General features: G+C 39.8%; 1 protein-coding gene across 10 annotated transcripts in view; it reads left to right on the top strand.

The window, feature by feature from the left end:
* Positions 1 to 19,407, top strand: part of LOC115174858 (titin) — a 78,580-nt gene that overhangs the window by 44,613 nt on the left and 14,560 nt on the right. For all 10 annotated transcript variants that reach the window (XR_003871870.1, XM_029733809.1, XM_029733808.1 and 7 more), the window contains 30 exons: positions 306 to 350; positions 471 to 512; positions 732 to 788; positions 3,774 to 3,821; positions 4,891 to 5,115; positions 5,415 to 5,462; positions 5,548 to 5,583; positions 5,799 to 5,834; positions 5,913 to 5,960; positions 6,048 to 6,095; positions 8,434 to 8,481; positions 9,041 to 9,079; positions 9,157 to 9,225; positions 9,475 to 9,618; positions 9,725 to 9,769; positions 9,914 to 9,946; positions 10,062 to 10,109; positions 10,213 to 10,251; positions 10,329 to 10,397; positions 10,546 to 10,593; positions 15,904 to 15,951; positions 16,054 to 16,092; positions 16,170 to 16,238; positions 16,488 to 16,631; positions 16,738 to 16,782; positions 16,922 to 16,954; positions 17,071 to 17,118; positions 17,221 to 17,259; positions 17,337 to 17,405; positions 17,554 to 17,601. Coding sequence is in view for 9 of the 10 variants with exons in the window: in XM_029733809.1 (XP_029589669.1) it covers positions 306 to 350; positions 471 to 512; positions 732 to 788; positions 3,774 to 3,821; positions 4,891 to 5,115; positions 5,415 to 5,462; positions 5,548 to 5,583; positions 5,799 to 5,834; positions 5,913 to 5,960; positions 6,048 to 6,095; positions 8,434 to 8,481; positions 9,041 to 9,079; positions 9,157 to 9,225; positions 9,475 to 9,618; positions 9,725 to 9,769; positions 9,914 to 9,946; positions 10,062 to 10,109; positions 10,213 to 10,251; positions 10,329 to 10,397; positions 10,546 to 10,593; positions 15,904 to 15,951; positions 16,054 to 16,092; positions 16,170 to 16,238; positions 16,488 to 16,631; positions 16,738 to 16,782; positions 16,922 to 16,954; positions 17,071 to 17,118; positions 17,221 to 17,259; positions 17,337 to 17,405; positions 17,554 to 17,601 (1,797 nt within the window). In the remaining variant the exon portion in view is untranslated. The remainder of the gene's footprint in view (positions 1 to 305; positions 351 to 470; positions 513 to 731; positions 789 to 3,773; positions 3,822 to 4,890; positions 5,116 to 5,414; positions 5,463 to 5,547; positions 5,584 to 5,798; positions 5,835 to 5,912; positions 5,961 to 6,047; positions 6,096 to 8,433; positions 8,482 to 9,040; positions 9,080 to 9,156; positions 9,226 to 9,474; positions 9,619 to 9,724; positions 9,770 to 9,913; positions 9,947 to 10,061; positions 10,110 to 10,212; positions 10,252 to 10,328; positions 10,398 to 10,545; positions 10,594 to 15,903; positions 15,952 to 16,053; positions 16,093 to 16,169; positions 16,239 to 16,487; positions 16,632 to 16,737; positions 16,783 to 16,921; positions 16,955 to 17,070; positions 17,119 to 17,220; positions 17,260 to 17,336; positions 17,406 to 17,553; positions 17,602 to 19,407) is intronic.

Here is a 19,407-nt window from a genome sequence, read left to right as displayed (position 1 = left end):
GACTTCTGTATAGTTTGATGGATACAGAACAAAATACTCAATGATAAAAGGTATTATTTTCTCAGTGTCTTACAATTCATGAAAAGATACACATAGCGCTCACTGCTTAAAGAAAGTAAATTGTCCGGTTTTAAACTGCCCAGTTTTATTTAATTCAAATCAGTCAAATATGTGTGGAGATCACCCTCTTCTCCTCAGTTCTCCTAGTGGGGAGAGTAAGGTCTTTAGAGCGGCTGAGGTGGAAAAATACTTCAAAGTCACCTATCAGATGTAACCCTGCTGTGCCATTCCCTTTCCCTCCTTAGAACTCAGACTTAAAAAGGAAGAGAAGGAGAAGTCCACAAAGAAAGGTAACTCAGCCATGCATTAATTAAAGCTATTTTTAAGAGTCAGAGTCTGTGCCAGGACTTGTGTTATGTTTGTCCAACACCTCATGTCTTTACTTCTGTCCTCTTTTTATCATATTGCAGATTCTCAACATGTAGATGCGGGGGTACCTGCGCCTGCACCAGGTAAATGTGTCTTCTTCATGGTACCGTTCAGATAGCACTGTCTCATCTTAGGACACATTGCAGTATGAGAGAACATACAGTAGACAAGAATCAGACCACATTTTGAGTATGTTGTCTTTCTATTACATTGAAACACTATTTCAAGCAACAGATTATTCAATACATTGACGTTTCATAGCATGCATGTTCTGTATGAATGTGTGATGTTGTATGTTGTAGTTCCCACCTGTCAACCCACACCAGTCTACTGGCCATCATCGCCTCCTGGCTGGTATCGTAAGTATGCACTAACACCTCCTAAATATACTGTATAACAATAGTAATAATAATAACTTTATTATCTGCTTCATACATATTCAAATCAGTGGTAATTGTTGTTCTGTATACTGTATGTCACTCTTCTATTACAGTAATAATACAATCCTTAATACATTCCTTAATATGTCCTGTATATGTCCAGTATAATATGTTGTATATATGTTCCGTATATGTCCAGTATAATATGTCCTGTATATATCCTGTATATGTCCAGTATAATATGTCCTGTATATATCCTGTATTTGTCCAGTATTATATGTCCTGTATATGTCCAGTATAATATGTCCTGTATATGTCCAGTATAATATGTTCTGTATATGTCCAGTATAATATGTCCTGTATATGTCCAGTATAATATGTCCAGTATAATATGTCCTGTATATGTCCAGTATAATATGTCCTGTATATGTCCAGTATAATATGTTCTGTATATGTCCAGTATAATATGTCCTGTATATGTCCAGTATAATATGTTCTGTATATGTCCAGTATAATATGTCCTGTATATGTCCAGTATAATATGTCCAGTATAATATGTCCTGTATATGTCCAGTATAATATGTCCTGTATATGTCCAGTATAATATGTCCAGTATAATATGCTCTGTATATGTCCAGTATAATATGTCCAGTATAATATGTCCTGTATATGTCCAGTATAATATGTCCTGTATATGTCCAGTATAATATGTCCTGTATATGCCCAGTATAATATGTCCTGTATATGTCCAGTATAATATGTTCTGTATATGTCCAGTATAATATGTTCTGTATATGTCCAGTATAATATGTCCTGTATATGTCCAGTATAATATGTCCAGTATAATATGTCCTGTATATGTCCAGTATAATATGTCCTGTATATGTCCAGTATAATATGTCCAGTATAATATGTTCTGCATATGTCCAGTATAATATGCTCTGTATATGTCCAGTATAATATGTCCAGTATAATATGTCCTGTGTATGTCCAGTATAATATGTCCAGTATAATATGTCCTGTGTATGTCCAGTTTAATATGTCCAGTATAATATGTCCTGTGTATGTCCAGTATAATATGTCCAGTATAACATGTCCTGTATATGTCCAGAATAATATGTCCAGTATAATATGTCCAGTATAATATGTCCTGTGTATGTCCAGTATAATATGTCCAGTATAACATGTCCTGTATATGTCCAGAATAATATGTCCAGTATAATATGTCCTGTATATGTCCAGTATAATATGTCCAGTATAACATGTCCTGTATATGTCCAGAATAATATGTTCTGTATATGTCCAGTATAATATGTCCTGTATAATATGTCCTGTATATGTCCAGTATAATATGTCCAGTATAACATGTCCTGTATATGTCCAGAATAATATGTCCTGTATATGTCCAGTATAATATGTCCAGTATAACATGTCCTGTATATGTCCAGTATAATATGTCCTGTATATGTCCAGAATAATATGTCCAGAATAATATGTCCTGTATATGTCCAGTATAATATGTCCTGTATAATATGTCCAGTATAACATGTCCTGTATATGTCCAGAATAATATGTCCAGTATAATATGTCCAGTATAATATGTCCAGTATAACATGTCCAGTATAATATGTCCAGTATAATATGTCCTGTATATGTCCAGTATAATATGTCCTGTACATGTCCAGTATAATATGTCCTGTATATGTCCAGTATAATATGTCCAGTATAATATGTCCTGTATATGTCCAGTATAATATGTCCTGTATATGTTCTGTATATGTCCAGTATAATATGTCCTGTATATGTTCTGTATATGTCCAGTATAATATGTCCTGTATATATCCTGTATATTTCCAGTATAATATATCCTGTATATATCCTGTATATTTCCAGTATAATATGTCCTGTATATGTCCAGTATAATATGTCCAGTATTATATGTCCTGTATAATATGTCAAGTATGATATGTCCAGTATAAAGTGTCCTGTATATGTCCAGTATAATATGTCCTGTATAATATGTCCAGTATAATATGTCCAGTATAATATGTCCTGTATATGTCCAGTATAATATGTCCAGTATAATATGTGCTGTGTATGTTCTGTATATGTCCAGTATAATATGTCCTGCATATGTTCTGTATAATTTGTCCTGTATATGTTCTGTATATGTCCAGTATAATATGTCCTGTATATATCCTGTATATTTCCAGTATAATATATCCTGTATATATCCTGTATATTTCCAGTATAATATATCCTGTATATGTCCAGTATAATATGTCCTGTGTATGTCCAGTATTATATGTCCTGTATAATATGTCAAGTATGATATGTCCAGTATAATGTGTCCTGTATATGTCCAGTATAATATGTCCTGTATAATATGTCCAGTATAATATGTCCAGTATAATATGTGCAGTGTATGTTCTGTATATGTCCAGTATAATATGTCCTGCATATGTTCTGTATAATTTGTCCTGTATATGTCCAGTGTAATATGTCCTGTATATATCCTGTATATTTCCAGTATAATATGTCCTGTTTATGTTCAGTATAATATGTCTTGTATATATGCTGTATATGTCCAGTATAACATGTCCTGTATATATGCTGTATATGTCCAGTATAATATGTCCTGTATATATCCTGTATAATATGTCCAGTATAATATGTCCAGTATAATATGTCCTGTATATGTCCAGTATAATATGTCCTTTATATATCCTGTATATGTCCAGTATAATATGTCCAGTATGATATGTCCTGTATATGTCCAGTATGATATGTCCAGTATAATATGTCCTGTATATGTCCAGTATAATATGTCCTTTATATATCCTGTATATGTCCAGTATGATATGTCCTGTATATGTCCTGTATATGTCCTGTATTTGTCCTGTATATGTCAAGTATAATATGTCCTTCTCAAACTTGACTGAAAATAATCAATTTATCTTCCAGTGCATCACATATTCACAGACAATCCATTCCCACCTACAACTATGACAGGTATTTGGTATTGTTTTAATTATTTCCAATTAGATAATTAATTGCTAATATTAACACTATTTAAATGTGTCTGACATGTCTGCAGAGCTCTGTGTTGTAATTATGGCCAGGAGTTAATCCTCAGCGTGTAACTAGACCAAGAAACCCTCCAACCCCTAGTTACTAGGGCTGAGAGTTATCTACTTCACAGCCTTTTCCACACCCACCATTTACTGTACAGATATAGGATCTTCATTTGAGACAATGTTCTATAGCAGGAACATAATATTGCAGTAACAGGAAATTTGTATTATTATATAGATTACAATTCATGTACATTTTTTGTAAGGGTTGATGCATTTTTCATAAGGGAAAATCCAGCCTGAAATTTCAAAGTGGAAATTGCAAACTTCAGAAGCCTTTTTTAAAGCAAAAAACAATTAACTACAAGTTTTACATTTCCTGCATTGCAACAATGTTCTCCTGCAACAGGGTGATCAAATTAAGATCCTACATCTGTATGTCCTTATGTCCTTGTATAGGTTTCTAATTATTATCTCTTGGTAAACATTGATGTATTGTTAACAATAACCATTTTAAAAATACTAAAGATCTCCATCTTTAAATTGTTCTGCCCAATGTTCCTTTATTGTTCTATTGTGTCAGTAGCGCCTTTAGTTACAGTGGCATTTCCCAGCAGTTTCCTGGTGTTTCTCACCGAAAAGGTCTCGTGATTACAACTTAAAACAAACAGTAGACATATACTGTACATTTTCTAAATAAATATTAACAATATGTCATATATTATTTTAAAATAAATGCTGTCTTATTAATTACTTTTATAACTTTACCAAGTGTGCAATGAAAAGACACTGTAATGGGAAGTTAATTGATCTGTCTTCCTGCTGTTTAACCATATTTAACATCCCTTGTTTTTTTCCTTGTTGCTCAACACCTCAGCTACTTTTTTCTCCTTGTCATCAGATGTCATTTTAATTGGCTAATATGTTTGATTCACATGTTTTATCCAAAGTTGCATTATACACGAATTTACAACTTTTTTCAGCATCTCCACTGCATCTTCCAACAGCTCATCAAACTCAGTCATTTTATCAAGCTCCTCCAGCGTATCAAGTTTATCAAGCTCCTCCAGCTCAACCAGCAGCTCCAGTTCAACCAGCTGAACCAGCACCTGCACCAGCTACTCAACAAGCTGAACCAGCACCTGCACCAGCTGAACCAGCAACTCAACCAACTGAACCAGCACCAGCACCTGGACCTGCACCGGCAACTCAACCAGCTTCATGGACTCAAGGTAATTATTCTCTCAGAACTAAAGCTCTAACTTAGTTGGTAATATTAGAACAACAAGGTCATTTTCACTAAAGGGACAGGGTGCTTGCAAATCAAATATATATTATAAAATAAACTAGAATAAAATGTATGTATATTGCTTCCACACAGATAGACATAATACTTTGTGAGGAAAACAGTAATCTTCTGTTCTCTCCATATAAATGAAAATGCTCATATCTGATGTCTTATTTCGATTTATTGACCCTTGATACTGTACTTGAAAGGATACTCTTAACAGATGTTTTTTTGTCATTGAAGAACCACAGGCTCCCAAAGAAAAGCAGAAGGCTGCCACCATAAAGAAGGGTATGGACATATTGTATTGATTCAAAGGGATACACTTACATAACTTGTTCTTGTTTGATCTGAACACATTATTCTTAACCCTCAGTTCCAAAGGAAAAGACCAAGGCAGCTGCCCCAAAGGGTAAGGTACTCTCTACATACCAAATCATCCTTCACACTTACTGAAAACATGTACTGAATATATACTGTTATGTAAATGCACTCAACAGTAAGGGTTTCAGTGTTAGAAGTTACCGAAGGTAAAGGTAATATAGCTGATTATAAGTGTTACACCAAAGCATACACACATCAATAAGATTTTCTACTCATATTTTGTCAATAATGTATTTTTTCCAGAGCCAGAGCCCCCTAAAGAAAAAGTTAAGAAGCAAGGTAACAATTTGTACAGTTAAGCTGTATCATTGCTTTCTGTATTTGAATACAGTTTATATCTCTTGCCTTGTATTCTAGATGCTGTTGTGTCCAAAGAGAAGGTCAAACCAGCTGTTGTAAAGAAAGGTACAGATTTTGTATTGCATTATTAATAACATACTGCATGCTTGACTTTTATTTGAAATTTTTTAGCATTTGATGTTGTCATTCCAGAAGCTGTTGTCTCCAAAGAAAAGACCAAACCTACCACAATGAAGAAAGGTACTTTGTTGCATGTTGTAATAATATTACAACTAGCTAATAGTATACTTTAACTTGAAATGAAAATGATTTTCTGACACAATTAGAAACATGTAATATCTGAAAATGTAGCTAGCTAGTCTACCTTGCCCGTATACATGGATGGACGCTTCTCCCTCTCTGTCACGGAAGCCATGGTTGCCCTTAGTTTGAAAATGTAATTTGGAGACAGGTGTTTTATACAACAGCCTTCTGTGTGTTCTCTTTTCGACTCCCTTTCCATATTTGCAATCAAACGGCAGAATTTTATCCATATTCTTAGCTATCATTAACAAATTCCAATAGGTATTCCACTGATTTCAAAACTTGCCTGGAGGGCAACACCTTTTCAATTCCACTTTGTGATATCTTTTGAAAAAAGCAGCAGTAGAAAGGATTACCTACACATACTGACCAGCTTCTCTTATAGACAGAAGTGTGCTACATGGCAGACCAATCCGAACTCATCTCTCGGCAACTTCCGTGGCTAAACCAACTAGGCTCTTAATTTAACAATTGTATTTGTATTTATAGATGGCATACAAGTTTGTTATTAAGGCACATGAAAGTTCACATGTTCCAGAAGGCATTTCTGCCAAAAAACACACTTTGATTTAAAAAAAAGTTTACGTTCAAATGGCTCTCCTGTGAAGTAATGACGCGTAACTTACGCCTAGGCAACATTTATTTTATACACTGCCTTTGGAAAGTATTCAGACCCCTTAACTTTTTTCACGTTGTTACGTTACAGCTTCATTCTAAAAAATATTAAATAAAAAAATCCTCAGTAATCTACACACAATACCCCATAATGACAAAGCAAAAACTGGTTGTTAGAAATTTTAGCAAATTTACAAAAAATAAATAACAAGTATGAGACTCGAAGTTGAGCTCAGGTGCTGTTTCCATTGATTATCCTTCAGATGATCTACAACTTGATTGGAGTCCACCTTTGGTAAATTAAATTGATTGGACATGAGTTGAAAAGGCACACACCTGACTATATAAGGACCCACAGTTGAAGTGCAGGTCAGAGCAAAAACTAAGCCATGAGGTCGAAGAGCTCTGAGATAGGATTGTGTCGAGGCACAGATCTGGGGAAGGGTACAAAAACATTTCTGCAGCATTGAACATCCCCAAGAACCCAGTGGCCTCCATCATTCTTAAATGGAAGAAGTTTGGAACCACCAAGACTCTTCCCTAGGCTGGCCGCCCAGCCAAACTGAGCAATCGGGGAAGATCGGTCTTGGTCAGGGAGGTGAGCAAGAACCTGATGATCACTCTGACAGAGCTCTAGAGTTCCTCTTTGGCGATGGGAGAACCTTCCAGAAGGACAACCATCTCGGGAGCACTCCACCAACCATACCTTTATGGTAGAGTGGCCAGACTGAAGCCACTCTTCAGTAAAAGGCACATGACAGCCGGCTTGTAGTTTGCCAAAAGGCACCTAAAGACTCTGACCATGAGAAACAAGATTCTCTGGTCTGATGAAACCAAGATTGAACTGTTCGACGATGAATGCCAAGCGTCACGTCTGGAGGAAACCTGACACCATCCCTACGGTGGTGGTGGTGGTGGTGGCATGGTGGTGGCAGCAACATGCTGTGGGGACATTGTTCAGCGACATGGATTGGGAGACTAGTCAGGATCGAGGGAAAGATGAATGGAGCAAAGTACAGAGAGATCCTTGATGAAACTCTGCTCCAGAGCGCTCAGGACCTCCAACTGGGGTGAAGGTTCAACTTCCAACATTACAACGTCCCTAAGCAAACAGCCAAGACAACACAAGAGTGGCTTTGGGACAAGTCTCTGAATGTCCTTGAGTGGCCCCGCCAGAGCCTGGACATGAACCCGATCAAACATCTCTGGAGAGACCTGAAAATAGCTGTACAGCGACACTCCCCATCCAACCTGGCAGAGCTTGAGAGGATCTGCAGAAAAGAATGGGAGAAACCCCCCAACTACAGGTGTGCCAAGCTTGTAGAGTCATACCCAAGAAGAATTGAGGCTGTAAACACTGCCAAAGGTGCGTCAACAAAGTACTGAGTAAAGGGTCTGAATACTTATGTAAATGGGATATATCTTTTTCAAAAATTGGCAACAATTTCAAAAAAACTGTCTTTGATTTGTCATTATGGGGCATTGTGTGTAGATTGATGAGGAAAAAACTATTTAATCAATTTTAGGATAAGGCTGTAACGTAAAAAAATGTGGAAATGGTGAAGAGGTCTGAATTCTTTCCTAAGGTACTGTATACGTTTTCCTTTCAAGGATGTTCAGTTGGTGAAATTAAGTGTTTGGTCTGTGTTCTTTGTTTCAGAGGTTGTTGTTTCCAAAGATAAAGCTAAAACAACAGCTGCCAAGAAAGGTAACGAGTATATTTAGTTGCTATAGAATTCTCATTGCAACATTGAGCTGCATGAATATTGTATTTTGAATGATGAGCATATTGTCACGTCCTGGCCAGTATAAGGTTAATTGTTTTTGTAGTTTGGTCAGGGCGTGGCAGAGGGTATTTGTTTTATGTGGTTCAGGGTGGTGTGTTTTTGTTAAAAGGGTGGTTGATTTAGTAATTCTGGATTTTGGTTTATGTTTAAGTATTTCTATGTGGAGTCTAGTAAGTGTATGTCTATGTTTGGTTAATTGGGGTTGGGACTCTCAGTTGAAGGCAGGTGTTGTCTATCTGCCTTTGATTGAGAGTCCCATATAGTAGGGTGTGATTGTGTTTGGTATTTGTGGGTGATTGTTCTGTGTTGAGCTTTGCTTGGCCAGACTGTTTGTAGTTGTTCATTCGTTTCTTTGTTATTTTTGTATGTTCATTTTTGAGAGTAATTAAAAATCAAGATGAGCATACACGTACCTGCTGCGTATTGGTCCTCCTTCACCGACGACAACCGTGACACATATTTAGTATTTTCATGTTTCAGAGCCTGTGGAAAAGGAGAAAATAACTTCTACGAAGAAAGGTAACAAGAACTTAGATCAAGTTATTCCAGTCGATGAATTAACATATATTCTAACTGTGGATATATTATGATTTTAGAGCCTGCAATCGCCAAAGGAAAAGTCAAGACAAGCACTACCAAGACAACCACAAGCACTTCCAAGAAAGGTAATACTGTATTTCACAAATGTTAACTTGAGTAGATGCTTACTATTAGTTGTAGTTAAACGCTTCTCACATTTCTTTTTTCTCTCAGAACCCTCTGCTGCAAACGCCAAAGCCGAATGGTCACTTGTAAAGAACACAACAGCGCTTCTTAATCCCAATTTGGCATAATTAACTTTTTCAATCAAGGCGATAATTATTGGTATGCTTTATGAGTATTTAATGTAATAAATTAATTTGTCTCTGCACCAGTTGTTTCAGAACCTGAGCCCCTAAAAGAGAAAGCCACTCCAAGAATCCCCACTATGAGGAAAGGTAACCACACAAATGTAGTGGTGCCAATGGTAAAAGCCATGGTAAGAGTTGTCACTTCAAGACCCATCCCTACAACAAAAGGTAACCACACAGCAATGCAAAAGTTCATCAAACTAAATATAGATTATTTTCAGTTAGATACAATGAATATTGGAAACATGCTGTTTAACTGTTCGAACACTTTTAGCTCCTGCAGTGAAGGAGGAGAAGCTATCCAAGGAACCTGAGACAGGTAACATGTATCCGTCGTAACGGTGTGCAGGGCAGAAACTGGCCATTAACAGTATTATACAAACAAGTATATCATCTTTCATTATTTTTCAAATCTTGCATGCAATTTACTGAATAGTAAATTAATCAAAACGTTTTCCATCAGCAAAAGAGAAACCAAAAGCGTCAGAGAAAAAAGGTGCGAATGATTTGACTGTGTTTTGAGTGGATTTATGTCCAGACATTTTGTATATGTTTTCCTTTTAGAGTTGTTCAGTGGGTGACTAAGTGTTTGGTCTGTATTCTTGTTTCAGAGGTTGTTGTTTCCAAAGAAAAATCAAAAACCGCAGCTGCCAAGAAAGGTAACGAAAATATTTAGTTGCTATCGGATTCTCAATGCAACATTGAGCTGCATGAATAGTGTATTTTGAATGATGAGCATATTTTGCATTTTCATTGTTTCAGAGCCTGTGGAAAAGGACAAAATAACTCCTACAAAGAAAGGTAACAAGAACTTAGATCAAGTTATTCCAGTTGATGAATTAACATATATTCTAACTGTGGATATATTATGGTTTTAGAGCCTGCAATCTCCAAAGAAAAAGTCAAGACAAGCACTACCAAGACAACCACAAGCACTTCCAAGAAAGGTAATAGTGTATTTCACAAATGTTAACATGAGTAGATGCTTACTATTAGTTGTAGTTAAAAGCTTGTGGTTTTGTAGTGCATTATTAATAACATAACTGCATGCTTGACTTTTATTGGAAAATATTGAGCATGATGTTGTCATTCCAGAAGCTGTTGTCTCCAAAGAAAAGACCAAACCTACCACAATCAGGAAAGGTACTTTATTGCATGATGTAATAATATTACACGTAACATTAGATCGCCAGCCAACTAGCATGTTCTAGCTAGTAGTACACTTTAACTTGAAATTAAAATGACTTTCTGACAAAATTAGAAATGTGCAATATCTGAAAATGTAGCTAGCTAGACTACCTTACCCGTATACATGGATGGACGTTTCTCCCTCTCTGTCATGGATGCCATGGTTGCCCTTAGTTTGAACATGTAATGCGGAGACAGGTGTTTTATGCAACAGTCTTCTGTGTTCTCTTTTCAACTCCCTTTCCATATTTGCAATCAAACGGCAGAAATTTCTCCATATCTTACCTTAATAATTCCACCGGGCGTTCCACTGATTTCAAACCTCGGTCCTCCAGAAAGTGGAGAGCAACACCTTTTCAATTCCACTTTGTGATATCTTTTGAAAAAAACAGCAGTAGAAAGGATTACCTACACATACTGACCAGCTTCTGTTATAGACAGGAGCGTGTTACATGGCAGACCGATCCGAACTCATCTCTCGGCATGTCCAGCCCACCCATTATCTCAGCCAAACATGCCTAACGGGGTGAAGGTTCAACTTCCAACATTACAACGTCCCTAAGCAAACAGCCAAGACAACACAGGATTGGCTCCATGACAAGTCTCTGAATGTCCATGAGTGGCCCCGCCAGAGCACGGACATGAACATTTACATTTACGTCATTTAGCAGATGCTCTTATCCAGAGCGACTTACAAATTGGTGCATTCACCTTATGATATCCAGTGGAACAACCACTTTACAATAGTACATCTATATCTTTTTTTGGGGGGGGGGTTAGAAGGATTACTTAATCCTATCCCAGGTATTCCTTAAAGAGGTGGGGTTTCAGGTGTCTCCGGAAAGTGGTGATTGACCCGGCGTCGTGAGGGAGCTTGTTCCACCATTGGTGTGCCAGAGCAGCGAACAGTTTTGACTGGGCTGAGCGGGAACTGTGCTTCCGCAGAGGTAGGGAGGCGAGCAGGCAAGAGGTGGATGAACGCAGTGCCCTTTTTTGGGTGTAGGGACTGATCAGAGCCTGAAGGTTCGAAGGTGCCGTTCCCTTCACAGCTCCGTAGGCAAGCACCATGGTCTTGTAGCAGATGCGAGCTTCAACTGGAAGCCAGTGGAGTGTGTGGAGGAGCGGGGTGACGTGAGAGAACTTGGGAAGGTTGAACACCAGACGGGCTGCGGCGTTCTGGATGAGTTGTAGGGCTTTGATGGCACAGGCAGGGAGCCCTGCCAACAGCGAGTTGCAGTAATCCAGACGGGAGATGACAAGTGCCTGGATTAGGACCTGCGCCGCTTCCTGTGTGAGGCAGGGTCGTACTCTGCGAATGTTGTAGAGCATGAACCTACAGGATCGGGTCACCGCCTTGATGTTAGCGGAGAATGACAGGGTGTTGTCCAGGGTCACGCCAAGGTTCTTAGCACTCTGGGAGGAGGACACAATGGAGTGTTCAACCATGATGGCGAGATCATGGAACGGGCAGTCCTTCCCCGGGAGGAAGAGCAGCCGAGGTTCAGCTTGAGGTGGTGATCCGTCATCCACACTGATATGTCTGCCAGACATGCAGAGATGCGATTCGCCACCTGGTTATCAGAAGGGGGGGAAAGGAGAAGATGAACTGTGTGTCGTCTGCGTAGCAATGATAGGAGAGACCATGTGAGGATATGACAGAGCCAAGTGACTTGGTGTATAGCGAGAATAGGAGAGGGCCTAGAACTGAGCCTTGGGGGACACCAGGGGTGAGAGCACGTGATGCGGAGGCGGATTCTCGCCATGCCACCTGGTAGGAGCGACCTGTCAGGTAGGACGCAATCCAAGAGTGAGCCGCGCCGGAGATGCCCAACTCGGAGAGGAGGATCTGATGGTTCACAGTATCAAAGGCAACAGATAGGTCTAGAAGGATGAGAGCAGAGGAGAGAGAGTTAGCTTTAGCAGTGCGGAGAGCCTCCGTGACACAGAAGAGCAGTCTCAGTTGAATGACCAGTCTTGAAACCTGACTGATTTGGATCAAGAAGGTCATTCTGAGAGATAGCAAGAGAGCTGGCCAAGGACGGCACGCTCAAGAGTTTTGGAGAGGAAAGAAAGAAAGAAGGGCTACTGATCTGTAGTTGTTGACATCAGAGGGATCGAGTGTAGGTTTTGAGAAGGGGTGCAACTCTCGCACTCTTGAAGACGGAAGGGACGTAGCCAGCGGTCAAGGATGAGTTGATGAGCGGGGTGAGGTAAGGGAGAAGGTCTCCGGAAATGGTCTGGAGAAGAGAGGAGGGGATAGGGTCAAGCGGGCAGGTTGTTGGGCGGCCGGCCGTCAAAAGTCGCAAGATTTCATCTGGAGAGAGAGGGGAGAAAGAGGTCAAAGCATAGGGTAGGGCAATGTTAGCAGGACCAGAGGTGTCGTTTGACTTAACAAACAAGGATCGGATGTCGTCAACCTTCTTTTCAAAATGGTTGACAAAGTCGTCCGCAGAGAGGGAGGAGGGGGGGAGGGGGAGGAGGATTCAGGAGGGAGGAGAAGGTGGCAAAGAGCTTCCTAGGGTTATAGGCAGATGCTTGGAATTTAGAGTGGTAGAAAGTGGCTTTAGCAGCAGAAACAGAGGAAGAAAATGTGGAGAGGAGGGAGTGAAAAGATGCCAGGTCCGCAGGGAGGCTAGTTTTCCTCCATTTCCGCTCGGCTGCCCGGAGCCCTGTTCTGTGAGCTCACAAGGAGTCGTCAAGCCACGGAGCAGGAGGGGAGGACCGAGCCGGCCGGGAGGATAGGGGACATAGAGAGTCAAAGGATGCAGAAAGGGAGGAGAGGAGGGTTGAGGAGGCAGAATCAGGAGATTGGTTGGAGAAGGATTGAGCAGAGGGAAGAGATGATAGGATGGAAGAGAGAGTAGCAGGAGAGAGAGAGTGAAGGTTGCGACGGCGCAATACCATCTGAGTAGGGGCAGAGTGAGTAGTGTTGGAGGAGAGCGAGAGGGAAAAGGATACAAGGTAGTGGTCGGAGACTTGGAAGGTAGTTGCAGTGAGATTGGTAGAAGAACAGCATCTAGTAAAGAGTAGGTCAAGCGTATTGCCTGCATTGTGAGTAGGGGGGACGGTGCGAGGGTGAGGCCAAAAGAGGAGAGGAGTGGAAAGAAGGAGGTAGAGAGAAATGAGTCAAAGGTAGACGTAGGGAAGTTAAAGTCACCCAGAATTATGAGGGGTGAGCCATCCTCAGGAAAGGAACTTATCAAGGCGTCAAGCTCATTGATGAACTCTCCAAGAGAACCTGGAGGGCGTTAAATTATAAGGATGTTAATTTTGAATGGGCTAGTGATTGTGTCAGCATGGAATTCAAAGGGGGAGATAGACAGATGGGTCAGGGGAGAAATAGAGAATGTCCACTTGGGAGAGATGAGGATTCCAGTCCCGCCACCCCGCTGACCAGATGCTCTCGGGGTATGCGAGAACACGTGGTCAGACGAGAAGAGAGCAGTAGGAGGAGCAGTGTTTTCTGTGGTAATCCATGTTTCCGTCAGCGCCAAGAAGTTGAGGGACTGGAGGGTAGCATAGGCTGAGATGAACTCTGCCTTGTTGGCCGCAGACCGGCAGTTCCAGAAGCTGCAAGAGACCTGGAACTCCTCGTGGGTCGTGCGCGCTGGGACCACCAGGTTAGAGTGGCAGCGGCCATGTGGTCTGAAGCATTTGTGTGGCCTGTGCAGAGAGGAGAGAACAGGGATAGACAGACACATAGTTGACAGGCTACAGGAGAGGCTACGCTAATGCAAAGGAGATTGGAAAGAAAATTAACTAAACAACTGGGGAAGCGAGAGAGCAGGGCTCCCTCACTAACCATTCGCTGAAACACTCAAATATAACTATTCCAACTTCAACTTAGAAATTAGATGTAAACTACAGTGGTCCAATGTTTCCAGGAATAGGCTCAAACTTAGTTTATTCAGCTAGATAACTTGGTACAGTATTCTTCCGTGAAACCCACCCAGTGCACCGTGTCTTATGATGCCGTAGCTAACTAGCATGCTAGCATCCAATAACACACGGTTAGCACCAATACTTGGTTACAACAAACTACCAATGGATCATTCGTGTCCGTGTCTAGTTCCTTTCACAACGCAGAAGTAATTAAACGTTGGCTAGCTAACACAAAGTCAGTCCTGCTAGCTACACAAGTGGACTACACAACTCGAAAGCTTACGTTGCAAAAATCTTATTGACTAAAAATGATACAGTGCTGGTAGCTGGTAGAGTTGGCTAGCTAGCAGTGGCTGCATTTACCTTTATCTTTGATACAAAGACAACTATGTAGCTAGCTAACGTTACACTAATCAAATCGTTCCGTTGTAATATATTTAGTTTCTACAGTACCGCTAGTTGGTAAAGTTGGCTAGCTAGCAGTGGCTGTGGTGTTGGGATGTGATGTTGACGCCGTTTGGAAAACGGCGCGAACGAACGAATACAGCTGACTAGCTGGCTAGCTAACCTTGTTAGTTTCTCAAAATTAGTTTCTCAAAGCTACACCTACACCTTTAGCTACACCTTTATCCTTGATGCAAAGACAACTATGTAGCTAACTAGCTAACATTACACTGATCTCCTTGAATAGACTGTATTCGTGACTATGTGCAGGTGCAGCTGCAAATGTGTACAGATACCTAGCTACTACGGCTGATAACAAATCATAATGCCTATTTTCGTTCTTGATCAACGGCCATAGGTTTACCAACCAAATTAACAATCGATTCAAATACACTTATCTTATCGGAAACGTAAATATTCAAGATCCAGACCGAAGAGCGATATGGAAATTATGCACCCACTCTTTTGGCCTCCCACCGCACCTAGATGACCCTGATTGAACATCACTGGACAGACTTGAAAATAGCTGTGCACCGACACTCCCCATCCAACCTGGCAGAGAAGAATGGGAGAAACTCCCCAACTACAGGTGTGTCAAGCTTGTAGAGTCATACCCAATAATCAAGGCTGTAAACACTGCCAAAGGTGCTTCAACAAAGTACTGAATAAAGGGTCTGAATACTTATGTAAATGGGATATATCTTTTTTTTCATGAATTGGCAACAACTTCAAAAAAACTGTTTTTGATTTGTCATTATGGGGCATTGTGTTTAGATTGATGAGAAAACTATTTAATCAATTTTAGGATAAGGCTGTAACGTAAAAAAATGTGGAAATGGTGAAGAGGTCTGAATTCTTTCCTAAGGTACTGTATACGTTTTCCTTTCAAGGATGTTCAGTTGGTGAAATTAAGTGTTTGGTCTGTGTTCTTTGTTTCAGAGGTTGTTGTTTCCAAAGATAAAGCTAAAACAACAGCTGCCAAGAAAGGTAACGAATATATTTAGTTGCTATCGGATTCACAATGCAACATTGAGCTGCATGAATATTGTATTTTGAATGATGAGCATATTTTGCATTTTCATGTTTCAGAGCCTGTGGAAAAGGACAAAATAATTCCTGCGAAGAAAGGTAACAACAATTTAGATCAAGTTATTCCAGTCGATGAATTAACATATATTCTAACTGTGGATATATTATGGTTTTAGAGCCTGCAATCTCCAAAGAAAAAGTCAAGACAAGCACTACCAAGACAACAACAAGCACTTCCAAGAAAGGTAATACTGTATTTCACAAATATTAACTTGAGTAGATGCTTACTATTAGTTGTAGTTAAACGCTTCTTGCATTTCTTGTTTCTCTCAGAACCCTCTGCTGCAAACGCCAAAGCCGAATGGTGACTTGTAAAGAACACAACAGCGCTTCTTAAACCCAATTTGGCATAATTAACTTTTTCAATCAAGGCGATAATTATTGGTATGCTTTATGAGTATGTAATGTAATAAATTAATTTGTCTCTGCACCAGTTGTTTCAGAACCTGAGCCCCTAAAAGAGAAAGCCACTCCAAGAATCCCCACTATGAGGAAAGGTAACCACACAAATGTAGTGGTGCCAATGGTAAAAGCCATGGTAAGAGTTGTCACTTCAAGACCCATCCCTACAACAAAAGGTAACCACACAGCAATGCAAAAGTTCATCAAACTAAATATAGATTATTTTCAGTTAGATACAATGACAATTGGCAACATGCTGTTTAACTGTTCTAACACTTTTAGCTCCTGCAGTGAAGGAGGAGAAGCTATCCAAGGAACCTGAGACAGGTAACGTATCTGTCGTAACGGTGTGCAGGGCAGAAACTGGCCATTAGAAATATTATAGAAACAAGTATATCGTCTTTAATTTTTTCAAATCTTGCATACAATTTACTGAATAATAAATTAATAAAACGTTTTCCATCAGCAAAAGAGAAACCAAAAGCGTCAGAGAAAAAAGGTGCGAATGATTTGACTGTGTTTTGAGTGGATTTATGTCCAGACATTTTGTATATGTTTTCCTTTTAGAGTTGTTCAGTGGGTGACTAAGTGTTTGGTCTGTGTTCTTTGTTTCAGAGGTTGTTGTTTCCAAAGAAAAATCAAAAACCGCAGCTGCCAAGAAAGGTAACGAATATATTTAGTTGCTATCGGATTCTCAATGCAACATTGAGCCGCATGAATAGTGTATTTTGAATGATGAGCATATTTTGCATTTTCATGTTTCAGAGCCCGTGGAAAAGGACAAAATAACTCCTACAAAGAAAGGTAACAACAACTTAGATCAAGTTATTCCAGTTGATGAATTAACATATATTCTAACTGTGGATATATTATGGTTTTAGAGCCTGCAATCTCCAAAGAAAAAGTCAAGACAAGCACTACCAAGACAACCACAAGCACTTCCAAGAAAGGTAATAGTGTATTTCACAAATGTTAACATGAGTAGATGCTTACAATTAGTTGTAGTTAAAAGCTTGTGGTTTTGTAGTGCATTATTAATAACATAACTGCATGCTTGACTTTTATTGGAAAATATTGAGCATGATGTTGTCATTCCAGAAGCTGTTGTCTCCAAAGAAAAGACCAAACCTACCACAATCAGGAAAGGTACTTTATTGCATGATGTAATAATATTACACGTAACATTAGATCGCCAGCCAACTAGCATGTTCTAGCTAGTAGTACACTTTAACTTGAAATTAAAATGACTTTCTGACAAAATTAGAAATGTGCAATATCTGAAAATGTAGCTAGCTAGACTACCTTACCCGTATACATGGATGGACGTTTCTCCCTCTCTGTCATGGATGCCATGGTTACCCTTAGTTTAAATATGTAATCTGGAGACAGGTGTTTTATGCAACAGTCTTCTGTGTTCTCTTTTCAACTCCCTTTCCATATTTGCAATCAAACGGCAGAAATTTCTCCATATCCTTACCTTACCAATTCCACCGGGCATTCCACTGATTTCAAAACTCGGTCCTCCAAAAAGTGGAGAGCAACACCTTTTCAATTCCACTTTGTGATATCTTTTGAAAAAAGCAGCGGTATAAAGGATTACCTACACATACTGACCAGCTTCTGTTATAGACAGGAGCGTGCTACATGGCAGGCCAATCCGAACTCATCTCTCGGCATGTCCAGCCCACCCATTATCTCAGCCAAACATGCCTAATGGAAAGGTTCCTATCTTTTTTCATGGCTTAACCAACTAGGCTCTTAATTAACAATTGTATTTGTATTTACAGATGGCATACAAGTTTGTTATTAAGGCACATGAAAGTCCACACGTTCCAGAAGGCATTTCTGTCAAAAAACACATTTAGATATATTTTTTAAGTTTACATTCAAATGGGTCTCCTGTGAAGTAATGACGCACAACTTACGCCTAGGCACCGTTCATTTTATACACTGCCTTTGGAAAGTTTTTAAGACTCCTTGACTTTTTTTCACATTTTCTTACGTTACAGCCTTATTCAAAAATGTATTAAATAAATAAAAATCCACAGCAATCTACACACAATACCCCATAATGGCAAAGCTAAAACAGGTTGTTAGAAATTGTAGCAAATTTATAAAAATTTAAAAACAGAAATACCTTATTTACAGAAGTATTCAGAATCTTTGCTATGAGACTCGAAGTTGAGCTCAGGTGCATCAAGTTTCCATTGATCATCCTTCAGATGTTTCTACAACTTCATTGGAGTCCACCTTTGGTAAATTCAATTGATTGGACATGATTTGAAAAGGCACACACCTGTCTATATAAGGTCCCACAGTTGACAGTGCATGTCAGAGCAAAAAACAAGCCATGAGGTCGAAGAGCTCCGAGAGGATTGTGTTGAGGCCCCGATCTGGGGAAGTGTACAAAAACATTTCTGCAGCATTGAACGTCCCCAAGAACACAGCGGCCTCCATCATTCTTAAATGGAAGAAGTATGAAACCACCAAGACTCTTCCTAGAGCTGGTCGCCTGGCCAAAGTGAGCAATCGGGGGAGATGGGTCTTGGTCAGAGGTGAACAAGAACCCGATGGTCACTCTGATAGAGTTCTAGAGTTACTGTGGCGATGGGAGAACCTTCCAGAAGGACAACCATATCGGGAGCACTCCACCAACCCTACCTTTATGGTAGAGTGGCCAAACTGAAGCCACTCTTCAGTAAAAGGCACATGACAGCGGCTTGTAGTTTGCCAGAAGGCGCCTAAAGCCTCTCAGACCATGAGAAAGAAGATATTCTGGTCTGATGAAAGCAAGATTGAACTCTTTGACCTGAATGCCAAGCGTCACGTCTGGAGGAAACCTGGCACAATCCCTACGGTGAAGCATGGTGGTGGCAGCATGATGCTGTGGGGATGTTGATCAGCGGCAGGGACTGGGAAACTAGTCCTGATCGAGGGAAAGATGAACAGAGC

The sequence above is a fragment of the Salmo trutta genome, chromosome 35, assembly GCF_901001165.1.
Source record: "Salmo trutta chromosome 35, fSalTru1.1, whole genome shotgun sequence".
NCBI lineage: Eukaryota > Metazoa > Chordata > Actinopteri > Salmoniformes > Salmonidae > Salmo > Salmo trutta.
Note: the sequence above shows the minus strand (reverse complement) of the source record. Positions and strands in the feature narration are given on the sequence as shown.